The 14,856-nt window shown below is 34.8% G+C and overlaps 3 protein-coding genes across 4 annotated transcripts in view; 1 reads left to right on the top strand and 2 right to left on the bottom strand.

The window, feature by feature from the left end:
- Nucleotides 1-301: 301 nt before the first annotated feature.
- The window catches only part of LOC108730704 (protein bunched, class 2/F/G isoform), a 20,592-nt gene continuing 6,037 nt past the window's right edge, over nt 302-14,856 (bottom strand). The window contains exons 2-5 of one of the 2 annotated variants that reach the window (XM_018460576.1): nt 1,040-3,194; nt 805-856; nt 524-727; nt 302-332 (exon numbers count right to left, since the gene is read on the bottom strand). In XM_018460576.1, the coding sequence (XP_018316078.1) occupies nt 524-727; nt 805-856; nt 1,040-2,757 (1,974 nt within the window). In that variant the 5' untranslated portion in view covers nt 2,758-3,194 and the 3' untranslated portion in view covers nt 302-332. Of the gene's footprint in view, nt 333-483; nt 728-804; nt 857-1,039; nt 3,195-14,856 lie in introns of those variants that run through there. The other variant, XM_018460577.1, reaches the window with a different exon arrangement.
- On the top strand, nt 6,496-8,954 carry LOC108730705 (Williams-Beuren syndrome chromosomal region 16 protein homolog). The gene is made up of 8 exons (XM_018460579.1): nt 6,496-6,607; nt 6,690-6,947; nt 7,051-7,333; nt 7,414-7,586; nt 7,805-7,963; nt 8,165-8,292; nt 8,401-8,532; nt 8,629-8,954. Exons 1-8 carry the CDS (start codon nt 6,496-6,498, stop codon nt 8,704-8,706), a joined length of 1,323 nt encoding a protein of 440 aa, XP_018316081.1. The 3' UTR covers nt 8,707-8,954.
- The window catches only part of LOC108730706 (acidic fibroblast growth factor intracellular-binding protein), a 22,706-nt gene continuing 16,815 nt past the window's right edge, over nt 8,966-14,856 (bottom strand). Inside the window, exons 11-20 of the mRNA XM_018460582.1 lie at nt 14,485-14,648; nt 13,916-14,262; nt 13,068-13,179; nt 12,847-12,979; nt 10,963-11,102; nt 10,637-10,858; nt 9,888-10,031; nt 9,651-9,811; nt 9,377-9,572; nt 8,966-9,102 (exon numbers count right to left, since the gene is read on the bottom strand). Of these exons, the coding sequence (XP_018316084.1) occupies nt 8,966-9,102; nt 9,377-9,572; nt 9,651-9,811; nt 9,888-10,031; nt 10,637-10,858; nt 10,963-11,102; nt 12,847-12,979; nt 13,068-13,179; nt 13,916-14,262; nt 14,485-14,648 (1,756 nt within the window). The remainder of the gene's footprint in view (nt 9,103-9,376; nt 9,573-9,650; nt 9,812-9,887; nt 10,032-10,636; nt 10,859-10,962; nt 11,103-12,846; nt 12,980-13,067; nt 13,180-13,915; nt 14,263-14,484; nt 14,649-14,856) is intronic.

Genomic DNA, 14,856 nt, shown 5'->3' with positions numbered 1-14,856 from the left:
AATATATTTGATCAAATCTATTATTTAAATTACCTAAATACTAAAAAATAATGGAAAAAATAATTTAGGAATGTCAAATTGCCTATATCCTGTTGTATTGTTATTTCTCTTTAATTATTTGTTAATATTCAAAATCACTTTTTTAATGTAAAATAATGTCAATTCTATCACATTAGCGCTGCTTAATCTTGGCATGCATTCGTATATTTTCTCGTATGTGTTACTCTCTTTCTAGAATAACAACAGACATGTCTTCAAAATGATTTATAATTTTTTTGGAAAAGAGGGAAAGCTTCAATTTACGATTTTAAATATATTTCCTAAACGGTAAACTGAAATAGTAAAAAATAATCCATTATCTTTAGTTTACTTAAAAAAATGTGTCTAATGCTAATATATATTTTTATATATAATAAATCTCATTATTTATAAATTTCTAAAAATCGTAAAGTTATATACAATAATTATAATATCCATTATTTACTTGACAAAGTATCGATAGAAACTTATGTACAATGGTTACCTATTGACCATTTCCTGAATTATTTTGGGGTAATTTTGCTGCCGACTGACTCAATTGCGCCAATGTTTCTGGAGTTGCATGTGCTTTTAAGATTGAATTTTCTGCTTCCAATTGATTGATACGATCCATAAGCTCAGCTATTTTCTCTTTTAATACCTCGACTTCTTCCCGTACCGCGAACATTAAATGACTTTTAACTAAATCCTAGAAAAGATTATAATACAGTTTATCATCCATTAAAGTAATGAGCGGTAAATGTCTCTATTACAGCAATTTCTTACCATAGCCTGCTCGATCTTGTTATCAATCGCCACTGCACTCGTCCCCGACATACTGAAATGTACATGTAATGTTCATATAAACTTATTCAATTATTAAACATATAAGAAAATTAGATGATTAAAAAAAACAGTAGAAAGTGATACAGATTTGTTATATATTATAATGAAATATGACTTGTTCGTTTATTTAAACAGATTAATTTCTTTGTAAGTATCATATCCTTATCTCGGATACCTTTCGTTATCTTCGAGAGTACGGTGCTCGTCGCTGCCCTGCGTAACCTCAGCTAATGATTCGAGGAGAGTCGCATCAGCCGACTGAATGGTAGTAGTGTTAGCAACGATACCGGAAATGGATTCTTGCTCCGGGTCGGACTGATGAAACGTCATGTTTCCCTGCTGTTGCAGGCCGCCGACAGCGCTCTGACAACCGGCCGTCATTTGCGTGATCTGTACCGGGGCATTACCATTAGTCGTTTGCGGCTGCAACTGCTGCGTCGAGGATGCGATCGCTTGCGACTGCTGCGGTGCTCCAGCAGTTTTGTGAATACTTTGCATGCTTTGTATCCCTTGTATGGCAGTCAATGGCTCGGAGATTTGTGTCATTTGCGGCTGCTGCGTCGGCAAAGGCTGGCAGGGAGCCGCTTCCGACTGTTGATGCTGCGTGACGAGAATGTTTGGAGCCTGAGAGGTCGGAGCTGACGTTTGTTGCACCGTCGACTGACAGACATTCTGGACTGGCAAGGATTGATTTTGCGTGCTCACCGTTACATAAGCTTCTTCCTTGGCGTGAGGTATACTTGGCTGGGAGGTTACTGTGCTATTGCTAGTGATAATGGGTATAGATCCTTGAGGCATACTCTGAGGAGGTTGCCCCAAGTTGTTGGGATGAGTAGCCTGCAAATTGGAAGGCAACGTAGAGCCTTGGCTGCCCTGCTGATGTTGCTGTTGTTGCTGTGTAGCTATTGGCTGAGTTTGAGATTGAAAATATTGCGGAATTTGCTGCTGCGCTTTAGCCTGGGTCTGTGTAGGATTATGCTGTACATTGGGAGATATTGAATTATTTACCGCGTAGCTCGCACTCGATGCCGATTGCGTGGGATTATTTGACACAGCGATCGACGAGTGCACTGTATCTGGTCCATTAGCGTCAATATTAATCCCTTTATCGTCAGTCACTGTCACTACAGATTGCTTCGCAGTCTCTGGTATAACAATCCCACTGTCGGTCACGCCATACGATATGCACACCTCGTTTGGATCAGATACTTTTGGTGTGCCGATGGCCATCGGCTGATTAACAGATGTATGGTCGAGGTAATCCATACAGGTCCACCGTCCTCTTTTGAAGGGTTCCGTGCTCTCGATCTTTACCACTTTGAACCTCTCGTTTCTACCATGCGAGTGAACCTCGCGCAGTTCCGCGTCCTGCTTGTCGGTGACAGACGTAATGTCCAGGGTATTGATATTGCTATCGTTAACTGAATTACTAATATTGCCGCCCTCGGACGGCACGATGGCCAGGCCGTATTGCGAGCTGGTAGGGATCACCGGGGCTGTGCTGAGAGCGGCGTTGCTCGTGTTGAAGAACACATCCTCCTTGGAGAAGGTGTCCTCGGAATAGCTTGGCGTCTCGATGTCGAGATCGGTGATGCGCGAGTGCTCGACGGAATTGTCCTCGGTATGCGACTCGTCCAGGTCGTCGTTAGAGTCCTCGCCGGCGTCATTGCTCATGCGGCAGCCTACGGTAACGCTAGTTATCTGGAACGACGACGTTTTCTTCCGGTTGCCACTCGCGGTCTGCACACCGCTGCTCGGTACAACAACCGGCTGATGATGCCTATCTACCTCGCCGAGACGGATCGTCTCCGTGGTCGTGCGATGCACGGGATTCGACACTTTCCTGCTACCATCTGACAGCCTGTGCGATTTTCTGTGCACATTGTCTGCCATTATTATGACAACTTAACGTACGAGAGACACGATTGTTGCATCCGTCCTCTCGCATGTTAGAATCAACATTGTCGAGCACTTTTTCCGGATATTTCTCTCTCTCCCCACCACCCCCTCTCACGCTCTCTGTTTCTACCTCCTTATCTCGCAGATTCGACTTCAACGCGACTGATCGCTCTCGCTCCTACGGAAAATACGAGACAAGCACTCAATGGCATATTTTGTGCACCAATGAATCTTAACAGTTGACCATTGCATTAATCCCACGAGGAACAAATGCGTTTACTCAAGCGACGTCCGTCAGTTCACTGTTCAGTAAAACAAGGAAGATTGTGCTAGCTGCTAGCTTCTGCTTGCTTGCTTGTCCGCTGACGACGACGGCTCCATCGTCACGTTACACACATACATACACACACGCACACACACACGCACACACACTCTCTCTCTTTTTCTCGCTATCTGTCTCTCTCTTTCTGTCGCAAGTCCTGTCCTTGCTCCTCCGCGTTACAATCACGCCTCACTTAATCGCATTCGTTTAAAATTACCGTCTCGTAAGGCCTATTGTCCATACCCTTTTTCTACACTAACCCCTTTTACACCGAGTACTTGGTACGCGTATTAACTAGTAACTTTCTATTAAATTATCTTAATTTCAACAATATATTTAAAGATTGATGTACTAGATTAGTACATTATGTATCAAAATGATTAATTAAACACACATATCATGTATATGTTTACACGTATCGCCGAAATTAAGATAATTCAATAGAAAGTTACTAGTTAGTACCCGTATCAAGTACATGATGTAGGCTAAGGTCCACTTGACGCTACAAACGCTTTGAAGCGTTCTTTGATTAGTCAATTCGTAAAATTCTTTGTTCTGATTGGTCGTTCAAACGTTTTGAAACGTTTGTAGCGTCAAGTGGACTACAGCCGTAAACTAACCCCGGATCTACAATAGGTGTTTTAAGCCTTAAGCCATAATGCGGGGTCTACAATAGAAGTCGTAGCAGTCGTAGGGTCTTAAGTCATAGAAAATTGACTAATCACAGTCGAATATGAGAAGAATAATCAACTGTGATTGGTCAATTTTCTACGACTTAAGACCTTACGACCGCTACAACTTCTATTGTAGACCCCGCATAAGAAATTGACCAATTACAGTCGAATTCGAGGAGAATAATCGACTATGATTCGTCCATTTCTTATGGCTTAAGGCTAAAACCCTTACTAACTGGCCTAGTTAGATCAATTGAGCTTGGTGACAGTGGCCCTTAATGCGGGGTCTACACTAGAAGTAGTAGCGGTCGTAGGGTCTTAAGTCGTAGAAAATTGACCAATCACAGTTGATTATTCTTCTCATATTCGACTGTGATTAGTCAATTTTCTATGACTTAAGACCCTACGACTGCTACGACTTCTATTGTAGACCCCACTAAAGGCCATCACACGTACAAAAATTTTAGCCGTAATCGTAAGACCGTAAGCAAATCGGCCAATCACAGTCGAGTGTTTTTAAACGCGAGATCGTAATTTTGATTGTGATTGGTCGATTTACTTGCGACCTTACGACTAAAATTTTTGTATGTGTGATGACCTTAATAACGTTTTCGGCTCGGCCGGATTTACACCAACCTGGGTTGGATTAATGGCATTTTGTGCTCTCCTATTGGTACAGCGTGTAACGTCAACCAATAGGAAAGATTAATCCAATCCAGATTGGTGCAAACCCGATCGGCCCGAAAACGCTATAATTGCTGAAATTAATGCCTGGTTTATGCTTCGGTCTTAACCCTAAAATCCTAAAATTCAGCCAGTGGAATACAGATTTTAGTTAGGACCAATTAAGACTGGCAGCTCTATTGGCTGAATTTTCGGATTTTAGAATTAAGCCCGAAGCATAAACCAAGCATAAAATAATTTAAGACTGGCAGCTCTATTGGCTGAATTTTCGGATTTTAGAATTAAGCCCGAAGCATAAACCAAGCATAAAATAATTTATAAGAATATAAGGTATTTCATTGCGCATAATGGCGGCAGACTAATCATAACCACCAATCAAATGCTTGCCCAAAATTAGTGGAATGCACATGATAGCAATCAGATTCCTTTTTACAATTTCGGGCTACGTTTTGATTGATTAAAGAGTAGCCGCCATGTTCAAGACAACTATGCATTCTTGAGAATGAAATACTCATATATGTAATACTACTTATATTGCTTGCACAGCCTCTTTTTGGGAGTGGGGGGGGGGTGCGAAGATAGAGAATATCGGATTTTTTTTCACTTCCACAGTGTACTCGAGTGTGGTGCGCATGCGCTGTACACTATCTAAGTGAGCAGTAGATATTCGTTTGCACCGTGATGTTTTCGCCAGCGTTTAATTGGCGTTAGCAATATAGGAGTATTACATATATAATTCTAACAGTTTTATGATTGTCTGCTGAGATAGGACAATTCTTCTAGATCTAAAAGTATGATCCAATTAGCGCGAAGGAAACTTCCAACAGTTGCAAAACAACCGTTCTGCTGAACGCAGCCAATTTCGGCTTTTTGTATTACTTACTACCAGCGCGAGTTGTGATTGGCCACTGCTTTTCCGCTTTCTGCTTTTCCGTCAAGGTATGAACGCGCTCTTATGGTGCGGTCCCATAATGCGGAATTGGCGGAACGCTCGTGATTGGTTTAGAAAAGACATATCGGCGGAGCGCAATTGACGGAATGCTTGCGATTGGACGAACATCGTTTCGCCAATTCCGCATTGCGTATACGTTCCGCATAGGACCACGCCATTAGGAATGGAATACTTTATATTAAGCTGGTTCTACATTAGTCGCATCGCAGCGTTGCAAGCGTTGCGATTCAATCAACATCAAGCTAGCTCGACTCTGATTGGACTATAAGTCCGGATCTACAATAGATGTTTTAAGCCTTAAGCCGTAAGAAATTGACCAATTACATTCGAGGAGAATAATCGACTATGATTCGTCCATTTCTTATGGCTTAAAACTTAACACTCTATTGTAGATCCGGGGTTATGGTTTAAAGCTTAAAACCCTATTGTAGATCCGGAGTAATGCGGGGTCTACAATAGAAGTCGTAGCAGTCATAGGGTTTTAAGTTGTAGAAAATTGACCAATCATAGTCGAATATGAAAAGAATAATCAACTATGATTGATCAATTTTCTACGACTTAAGACCCTACGACCGCTACGACTTCTATTGTAGACCCGCATAACGCTTGCGACACGCTTGCGACATTGCGATGCGACTAATGTAGAACCAGCTTTAGGTCTGTTGCTGGATTCATACTGCATCCGATTTTCGTCGTACGATGCTCTGCATCCAATCAGAAAACAGGATTCCGATAATACGAAGCAAAATTCATCGGAATCCTGTTTTCTGATTGGTTGCAGAGCGTTATACGACGAAAATCGGATGCAGTGTATCGGATGCAGTGTGAATCCAGCATAACGCGTTATTTGTACTTTTTGCACTCAGTTTCGCTTTCTCTCTTTTCAATGCCCAAATATATATCTATCTCATTTTAAGTAAAATAAAAATTTTGGGGGATTTCAAACAACGCGAACAGACCTATCCTTACCATGTTTTGACCATTTTGACTCCATGTGATTCGTAGTTGGTTCATAGTGGGTCAGAATCCAAATAGGAGTCTTGAGAAGAAGAATTACAAAATAATTTATATATCTTTACATTTTGAGGAAATCTACGAAAATGTTGAGTGCAGGAAGTAATTGGTTCATGCGAGTCTCAAGGCATGCTAAAAACTTGCATCTAGACATTAAGGCATCCATACCTTTGAAGCCTAAGCTTAAAACTTTACCAAGTTAGAAAAAGTTTCTGTCAGATATTATTTATATTAACATTGAATTGACAGATTTACTTACATAAAATCACATGGATTACAGTTTTTCAGTATCCGATAAATCGAGAGAACGATCGTAGAGTGTATGTATGGGGTCTTATGGAGCATGGTGCTCTTGGAGAACCACGAGCCCTAAAAAAGAACAGAATTTCGTACCTCTCAAAACCAAAAAGACTGTCCTTTGCTGAGCAACATAGAGTGACAGATATCGCTTGTGGCTATGGTTTTACAGCTTATGCTGTACATTCTTCGGATAAGAATATTGTTTATGGATCTGGCATAAATACAGATTCACAACTTGGTAACTAAAGATCTATTTTTAGTTTTACCAATATTATAAAGCCTTCATTAAAAATAAACTTTAATTTTAAAAGTTACACTATAGCTTAGCTTTTCTACAACAGGTTATAATCTTGATGAGAAGTTTCTCAATATGATATTTATTCCAAAGCCAATAATTTTGCCATTACAGAATGCCTCGACCAAAATTATAGGCATGGCTGCTGGAAGAGCGCATTTATTAATATTAACAACAGAAGGTTTGTTTACATTAGGTAATAATGCATATGGTCAATGTGGTAGGCCAATTATATTGAATGAAAATTATGAGAAAAGTACAGCTGTGCATCATATACCTGACATTAAAGGAAATAAGATTGTTGCGGTGACAGCTGGTCAAGATCATAGGTATAAAATATCAATTGATTATTATGCAATTATATTATAATTCTCTTTTCATGTATTTTCTTATTAACATTATATAATAGCATACTCTTGACAGAGACAGGTGAAGTGTATACATTTGGCTGGGGTGCTGATGGACAAACAGGTCTTGCACACTATCATAATGAACATCGACCAAGTTTAGTCAAGGGTGACCTGGCAGGACAACGTATAGTCAAAGTTGCCTGTGCTGCTGATTGTGTATTAGCTCTTAGTGGTACGTAACTATGAAATACAACATATACTCAGACCAAGTATTTGTATAAATCCTGAAACACAATGGGTGTAGTAAGCTTTAACCTTAAGGAATTAATTAGTCACAATCGAATGTTAGAAGAATACTTGGCTATGATTAGTCAATTTCTTAAGGCTTACTACACTTATTATATTTCTATATAATAGGTAGTAACATAACTAAAATATTTCTACTTATAGATAAAGGAAAAGTGTATGGCTGGGGTAATTCAGAATATAGTCAATTACCAGTCAAAGAAGATAATTATCAAATAAACATTGCTACAGAATTATATACACAAGAATTAGGATATATAGTAGACATAGCAGCAGGTGGATGTTTTTGTATGGTCTTAAATAGTAAGCACTAAAACTTATGATAATTTTAATTTATCAATTTTAATAATTACTATTTATGATTTTTATTTAATAATAATAGTTTTTGTTTTAAGTATCTTTCATGTTAATTTCTGTTATGCTTATATATCTCTGATTTTAGCTAATACATTTTATATATAATATTATATATATTTACATAGTAACTAATATATTACGTTACAGATGATGGTAATGTCTTTGTATGGGGATATGGTATACTCGGTCTTGGACCTCAAGTGCAAAGAGTGTTAAAACCAACCATGATTCCTCCTACATTGTTTGGCAATAATGTGTATAATCGTAATGTCAAGGTAATTAAAATAATTTAAATTTATTTAAAAAATGTTTTCAATCCGAAAGCCTTTTGTGAACATATTATTCATAAACTATACGTCAATAAATTTTGTATACATTGCTAGGTAACAAATATATACTGTGGAATCAATCAACTAGCGGCGTTAACCAACACATGGGATTTATACATGTGGGGTTGTAACAAATTTGGGTCTTTAGGATTAGGGCATGTGAAGGATCAATTTTTTCCTTTAAAGGTAAATGTAAAATATATTTTACGAATAAAATATGAATAAAAGATGCATGTGTGTGTAATGATAATTTTTTGTCTGCAACAATTTGTCTTGTAACAGGTTGCAGTAGGAGCTCAAGTGAGAAAGGTTGCCTGTGGAGTGGACCATACGGTGACTCTTTGTAAATCTTTTATTTAAAGAAGCAACATCATTTATTTAAGTGTTAGTTTATTTATTTAAGTAAGTTTTACAATATTTTCTATTTCGAAACTTTTAGCGTTATCAATATGAATAAAGTGATTACAAAATACCACATTTATGTTTATCGGACAATAGAAGGGCAGTATTAAATGATATTTACAATTCTAATTCAAATTTGACGAATGTTGAATTACACTGATATGATTTTGTTAAAAGAAAATAATACTTGCAATCTCTATATCTTTTATATTATTTATTACAAAAATGTATATATTATACTTATGACTAAAATGAAAATATTCAACATATTTATATTTGCATTACTTTCACATACCAAATTCTCATAGGAAATGGTATATTGGATCATATGAGGAAATCTGCACTCATCTGGACCTAAAGAAATACAATATTAGATGATTTATAAAAAAAGACATTACATTTCTATAAGATAATGTATATATACATATATATACATATATATATAGTGTGTGTGCGTGCGTGCTTAAGAGTATATATACTTAAAAAAGATTGAGTGTATTCAATGCTACACCTGCTCAGTGAGCGTTCAGCGTCTCAGTGAGCGGTTGTAGTACTGAATGTACTCATTGTGACATATTAACAGTTACATTAAATTTTTAATTTAAATTTATAATTTTTTTGTATTTACCATATTTAAAATTTGTAGCAGAAGAATTGGCAATGATTAAGAGATATAACGGACGGCAAAGATGTATCAAACTCGCACCATTGCAGGAAAATTCAATAGAATATTCACTATTATTTATTGATACACAGTCATTTGTTTCATTAATATTTTGGAAACGTCGCGAGTTACATACTTTTAGATTATCCTCACTTTTAATCTAAAGAGATATTTTTATTTACAATATTTATTAAAAAAGAAAATATGTTCAATATTCTTTGTGTAGGAAAAGTTTTACCTTTATCTTAGAAACATGATCGCTGTTGGTGGAAAAGAAATAATTAGGATGAATTCTGTAAGAGACTATCGTACCCGGTTCAATATAATCGTTAAATGAATTCGATGATCCAACAGTGGAATAATTGGCTCCACATTGTGTATTGATCAACCGTTGTGGAACTATAATGACAAGATGAAATATTTGTAAAATTATATAGATATAGATTTCAAAAGAAACGATCTGACCTACACATACCTTGTTTTATCTTCGAAATTAATTTAGTAATTATCGCTGAATTTCCTATATCGTCTGCAGTAGTTATGGCAAACAAATCAGTTGATGATATAAGATCTGTCCATCTATCTATCGATCCATAAGTCAATATAAGTAATGTGGTATCTACAATAATATGATTAATGAAGCCTCATTCATTTCATGTGAACCATTTTTACATTGTGGTTAAAACACATTAAATTTTATTAAAGCCAAAAATTTTATTTTTCCAGAAAATTTCGCAAAATTTTCTGACTTTTCCATGACTTTCTTGACCATTTTCAAATTCCCTGACTTTCCTAATTTCTCTGATTTCCAGTTTTATGATAATTCTAGATTTGTAGTAAACAACTTCCCGTGTCTAGCATTCACAACTGATCAAGAAACACACAAAAGTCAACAAAAAATCAAAATGACGTCAAAATAATTTTATTTTGATGCATATAATAATAATTACAACGGGACTCTCGAATTCTAAACAATATAAAAATAAATAAAAGTAGGCTAGTGAGAGTCAGCACAGGTAACCGGAGCAATTTCTTAGTGAATAATTAATACTCAGAAGTTGGAATAATGTCTTCTTTATTTGATTTGAACGTTTCAACTCTCTAATCAATTCTCAGTTTAGTTCGCTTTACTTGCTCATGAAAGATGATACCATTATTCTGGGATATCCTGAACTTTACATGAATAATAATTGCAGTTGGTAGTTTTTATAAGAAGTAATTTACCCGGTACTTTCTGTTGCATCTTCTTGATCCATTCTATACAGTATTCTTTATCAGAATCTGAGAGAGACGATTCATATGGAATAATTAAAACCACATCAGATTTTGCGTTTCCAAGACCATAACGTTCATCATTTAATTTCTTTTTTTGCAAAACTTTTAATTTTTCAAGTGATATAGGAAGATCAAAGTTATTTCCGTTAGTTCCGTTAGTTCCGTTAGTAACTGAAAAAGTTATTTTCACATTGAATCACTTGCAACAGAATACATTCATTTGATATATATATATAAAAAATATATATATATTACTATAAAATGTGCAAGCATACCATTTGTATAATTGGTTATATTATATAAACCAAAGTCTAAAATACTATTGGTAGTATTCAATATGATACTGCCATCATGACCATTCATAATTGTGAATTGACTGTTGTACTGATTTATGTCGATTTTATCCAATACGTTTCTATTAAGAAAAAAATAAAAAATCAGTTAAGTTTTATGACCGGCTCGTTATTGAAATAACAACGCAAAAACAAAATTATCAAAAATGAGTTAATAATAGAGGATGTTAATAATGAAGAATATATTTAATGTATTTAGAACATTAAAATTTCGAGCGAAATTAGCAATTTGTAATTTTTTGCAACTGAAGAAAATATTGTAATGTCGAAACTAGTTCCGCTTGAAATTTTAATGTTATAAACATATTAAATATATGATTCATTATTATTAACATTCTGTATTTATTAATTCGTTTTTGGCCGTTTTTGATAATTTTATTTTTACGTCGTTAAAATAAAAAATATTTTTATTGATTGAAATTATGTTTATATAAGATAGCTTTAGAGACGGAAAGTAATGCATTACTCGTGATAACACCGTTATATTATTACGTTTTTATAATAACGAGTTATAATTTTTCATAATGATAACGATAATACTAGGGTTGAAATAATCCTCACTTTTGAAAGAGCAATTCATTGTTATTACGCGTTTCTTATTGAAGAAAGTAACTGGTTGAGAGTAGAGGTAAGTTACACAGTTCCAACTCACTATATGTTAGTGCTTATATCCCATAAACAGCACATGGACGTTCTCAGGACGTCCAGGACAGGTACTGAGGACATTTTTTTGGATATCCCATTTCCTTCCCGGGACGTCCTAAAGATGTCTTATAGTATAGCAAATGAGATGTCCTCAGCATCCTCAGAATGTCTTCGGGACATCCTCAGGAGGTTCCCATATATTTCTTTCATATACACTAGGGCTCTAATTTTATTCCGTTTTTCGAAGATACGTGTAAACATAAAACGTTTATCCGTTTATATTCGCTTTCAAAAAAACGTTTACTTGAAAGTAAACGTTTACACGTTTAATTAGCATATCTGTTTATAAAAGAAACATTTTTCCGAATATACGTGTTTTATTATACATTCAAACGAAAATACATTTACACGTATATTTAACATGTATATCCATCTATGAAAAACACTTCTTCGAATATTTTAACGTTTTTTAATAAAATTAAAAATCGAATTTTTTGCATTTGCTCAATTTGTCACACTCCTTAATAAAGGGATAAATGTTTATATAAAAAAAAGTGAAAATATTCGGAAAAACGATTCTAATAAACGGATATGCTAATTATACGTGTAAACGTGTTTTCGTTTAAACGTATAACAGTTAATTACACGTATATTTGGAAAAACGTTTCTAATAAACGGATATACTAATTATATGTGTAAACGTATTTTCGTTTAAACGTATAATAGCGAGCCCTAATATACACAATATACATCAAAGACGTAGAGAATGGACTGCGCGTGTGTCAAAATGATCGATAAAAGTAAGAGAGAGGGATTGTGGAAGACGGCGAACTCTATCTTTTTCTATTTAACGGTATAATGGGAGAGAGAATGAGAGGGAGATTGGCCGTCTTCCACGGTTCCTTTCTCTCATTATTATCAATCACATATGAATACTACTTACAATAGATACGGATCGCGCAGTTCATTCTCTATATCTTTGGTATGCGTTAACATGTAGTGACTTAGAACCTGTATAGCTCACCTAACTTTATTACGAAAAATTATCGAATTGTTCTTATAAAAGGTAATAGTAGATACAATGTGACAAACGATAACGACATAACAAACACATGGGTTATTTACATGGGTAAAATATATTTACGTATAATTTGTACTTACGCAATAATTGATTGTATCGCGTCAAAAGGCCATGTCATATCAATAATAATTGTCAGATTAACAGCAATTTGAATAACATCATCAAAATTTCCTGTTTCTGTCGCATTGCATGATAAATCATTATCCATTGAATCTAAAAAAATTTATACGCTTTACAAGTTTACTCTTTATTTTATCTCTAAATATTTATTTTGTAAAATGCTGAATACCTATACACTCACCAACGTAAAGATCCAGCTGCTCTGTTGCTTGTGTTGCAAAATTTTCCATTTTATCGTCATTTATTGTAGCTTTATGCAAATGTTCTTCCAAGACTAATGAAGTACTGTATGTCTATGTGAAATGAACTGCTTTAATTTAAAAGATTCGATTTATAATTTTTGAAAGTCACTCGTGCGTTTGTTCGTGCGTGCGTGCGTTTGTGTGTGATAAAATTATTTACTTCTTATCAAAAGTAATTAATTATTGAACAGTTTATTTAACAAAAAAATGTGCACAAAAATGAAGATAATTATTTATCGTAGTTTTATGGGCACTACGATCCCAAATTGCTCTATTATGTTAGAGATTTAAAAAATTTCCAGTTAAAGTTGCATAAAGAACTATTTTAATATATTTTGACGTATCATAATCATGTGGCGCGCATTAGAGAAATTTTGTTGTAACAAAAATTAAGTACTTGTTAAGACTTTTAGTCCTTTAAAAGTAATATATAGTGTTGATTTTATGATACAAAAATATATTTATAATTAATATAGGATCTATTATGTCAAAGTTGTGACTTTATATATCCCATTAAGGCATATAATACCCGCAATTTTGATGCAATATTAATTATAAACGTCTTTTTTACATCATACTCATAATATGCAAAAATATGCTAAAAATAGCTTTTTGCAACTTTAACCGCTTCAAAATACACGCTCTAACTAATTGTAATGTAATAGAACAATTTAATAAACTGAATCGTATTCACAGTTCGAAAAGCTACGAAATTGATTACATGCGTTCTTATACTAAAAAAAGTTTTTTTTATTCAATAATGTAATATAATATTATACAATATTACCTGTTTAAACATTGTCTGTTTTGGTATAGCTGTTTGGAACAATGTTTTTCGATTACATGCTCTAATCGTAGAATTAAATAATCCATGAGAGCTATAATATAGATCTAAAATCTGCGATAGCCTCAGTTTAGGTACTTTTGAATATAAAGCTTCAATTTCCCTTGCAAGAATTAATCCATCAATATCTCCTCTGATCTCTGCTGTGGTAAATTGTAATTTGCTATTACTTGTCAGAAAATACCAACGGGGCATAGCCGACGAATTCCAATTGCCGTCTGCACCTACACTAAGCTTTTCATCCTTGTCATTTATAGGTCCTTGCATTAAAATAACTTCAGCTAAATCACCTGTAAGTATAATATAAATTTTTTGCAATCTCCTACTATAATGAATATCGTATTAAATGATTCATAGTTGATAAAATAATCTGAGAAAATAGTTGAATAATCGTGTTTGTGATTGATTAGTTTATAATTAAATGCTAATTTTCTGATGCAATTTAATTTCTTCAAAATTTATATCATAAATCAGTACAGAATATGAATATAAAAAAATAAAGGTTTTATTACCAGTTATGGTTGCTATCCATTTATTATCCAATGACAATTTTGATAGATTTGCACTTCTCTCTGTGTTATCTTCATTAGGAAACAATTCCGAGAGTATTGTATTTTCAGGTTGTAGACCAGCAGCTATACCAGTGATTAGCGGCCCGGCAGAAACTGGACCCCAGCTATGATAATATAATTCATTAAGATGCTGTTAACAGGAAGTGGCTAGACTCTCTAGTCGGAGTCTGAGACACGGAGACAAATATTACTTTAATATGTCGTTCTTTATCGCAGAGTATATAGGAAACGGCGCTTTTAAAGTATTTGTTTGTAAATTTGATGAGAAAATAGCATTACCATGCAATTATATCAAACTTCGTACATATATTA

Source organism: Mycetomoellerius zeteki, unplaced genomic scaffold, assembly GCF_001594055.1.
Source record: "Mycetomoellerius zeteki isolate Tzet28-1 unplaced genomic scaffold, Tzet1.0 scaffold95, whole genome shotgun sequence".
NCBI lineage: Eukaryota > Metazoa > Arthropoda > Insecta > Hymenoptera > Formicidae > Mycetomoellerius > Mycetomoellerius zeteki.
The sequence above is the reverse complement of the archived record's forward strand: the minus strand, read 5'-3'. Positions and strand labels throughout refer to the sequence as shown.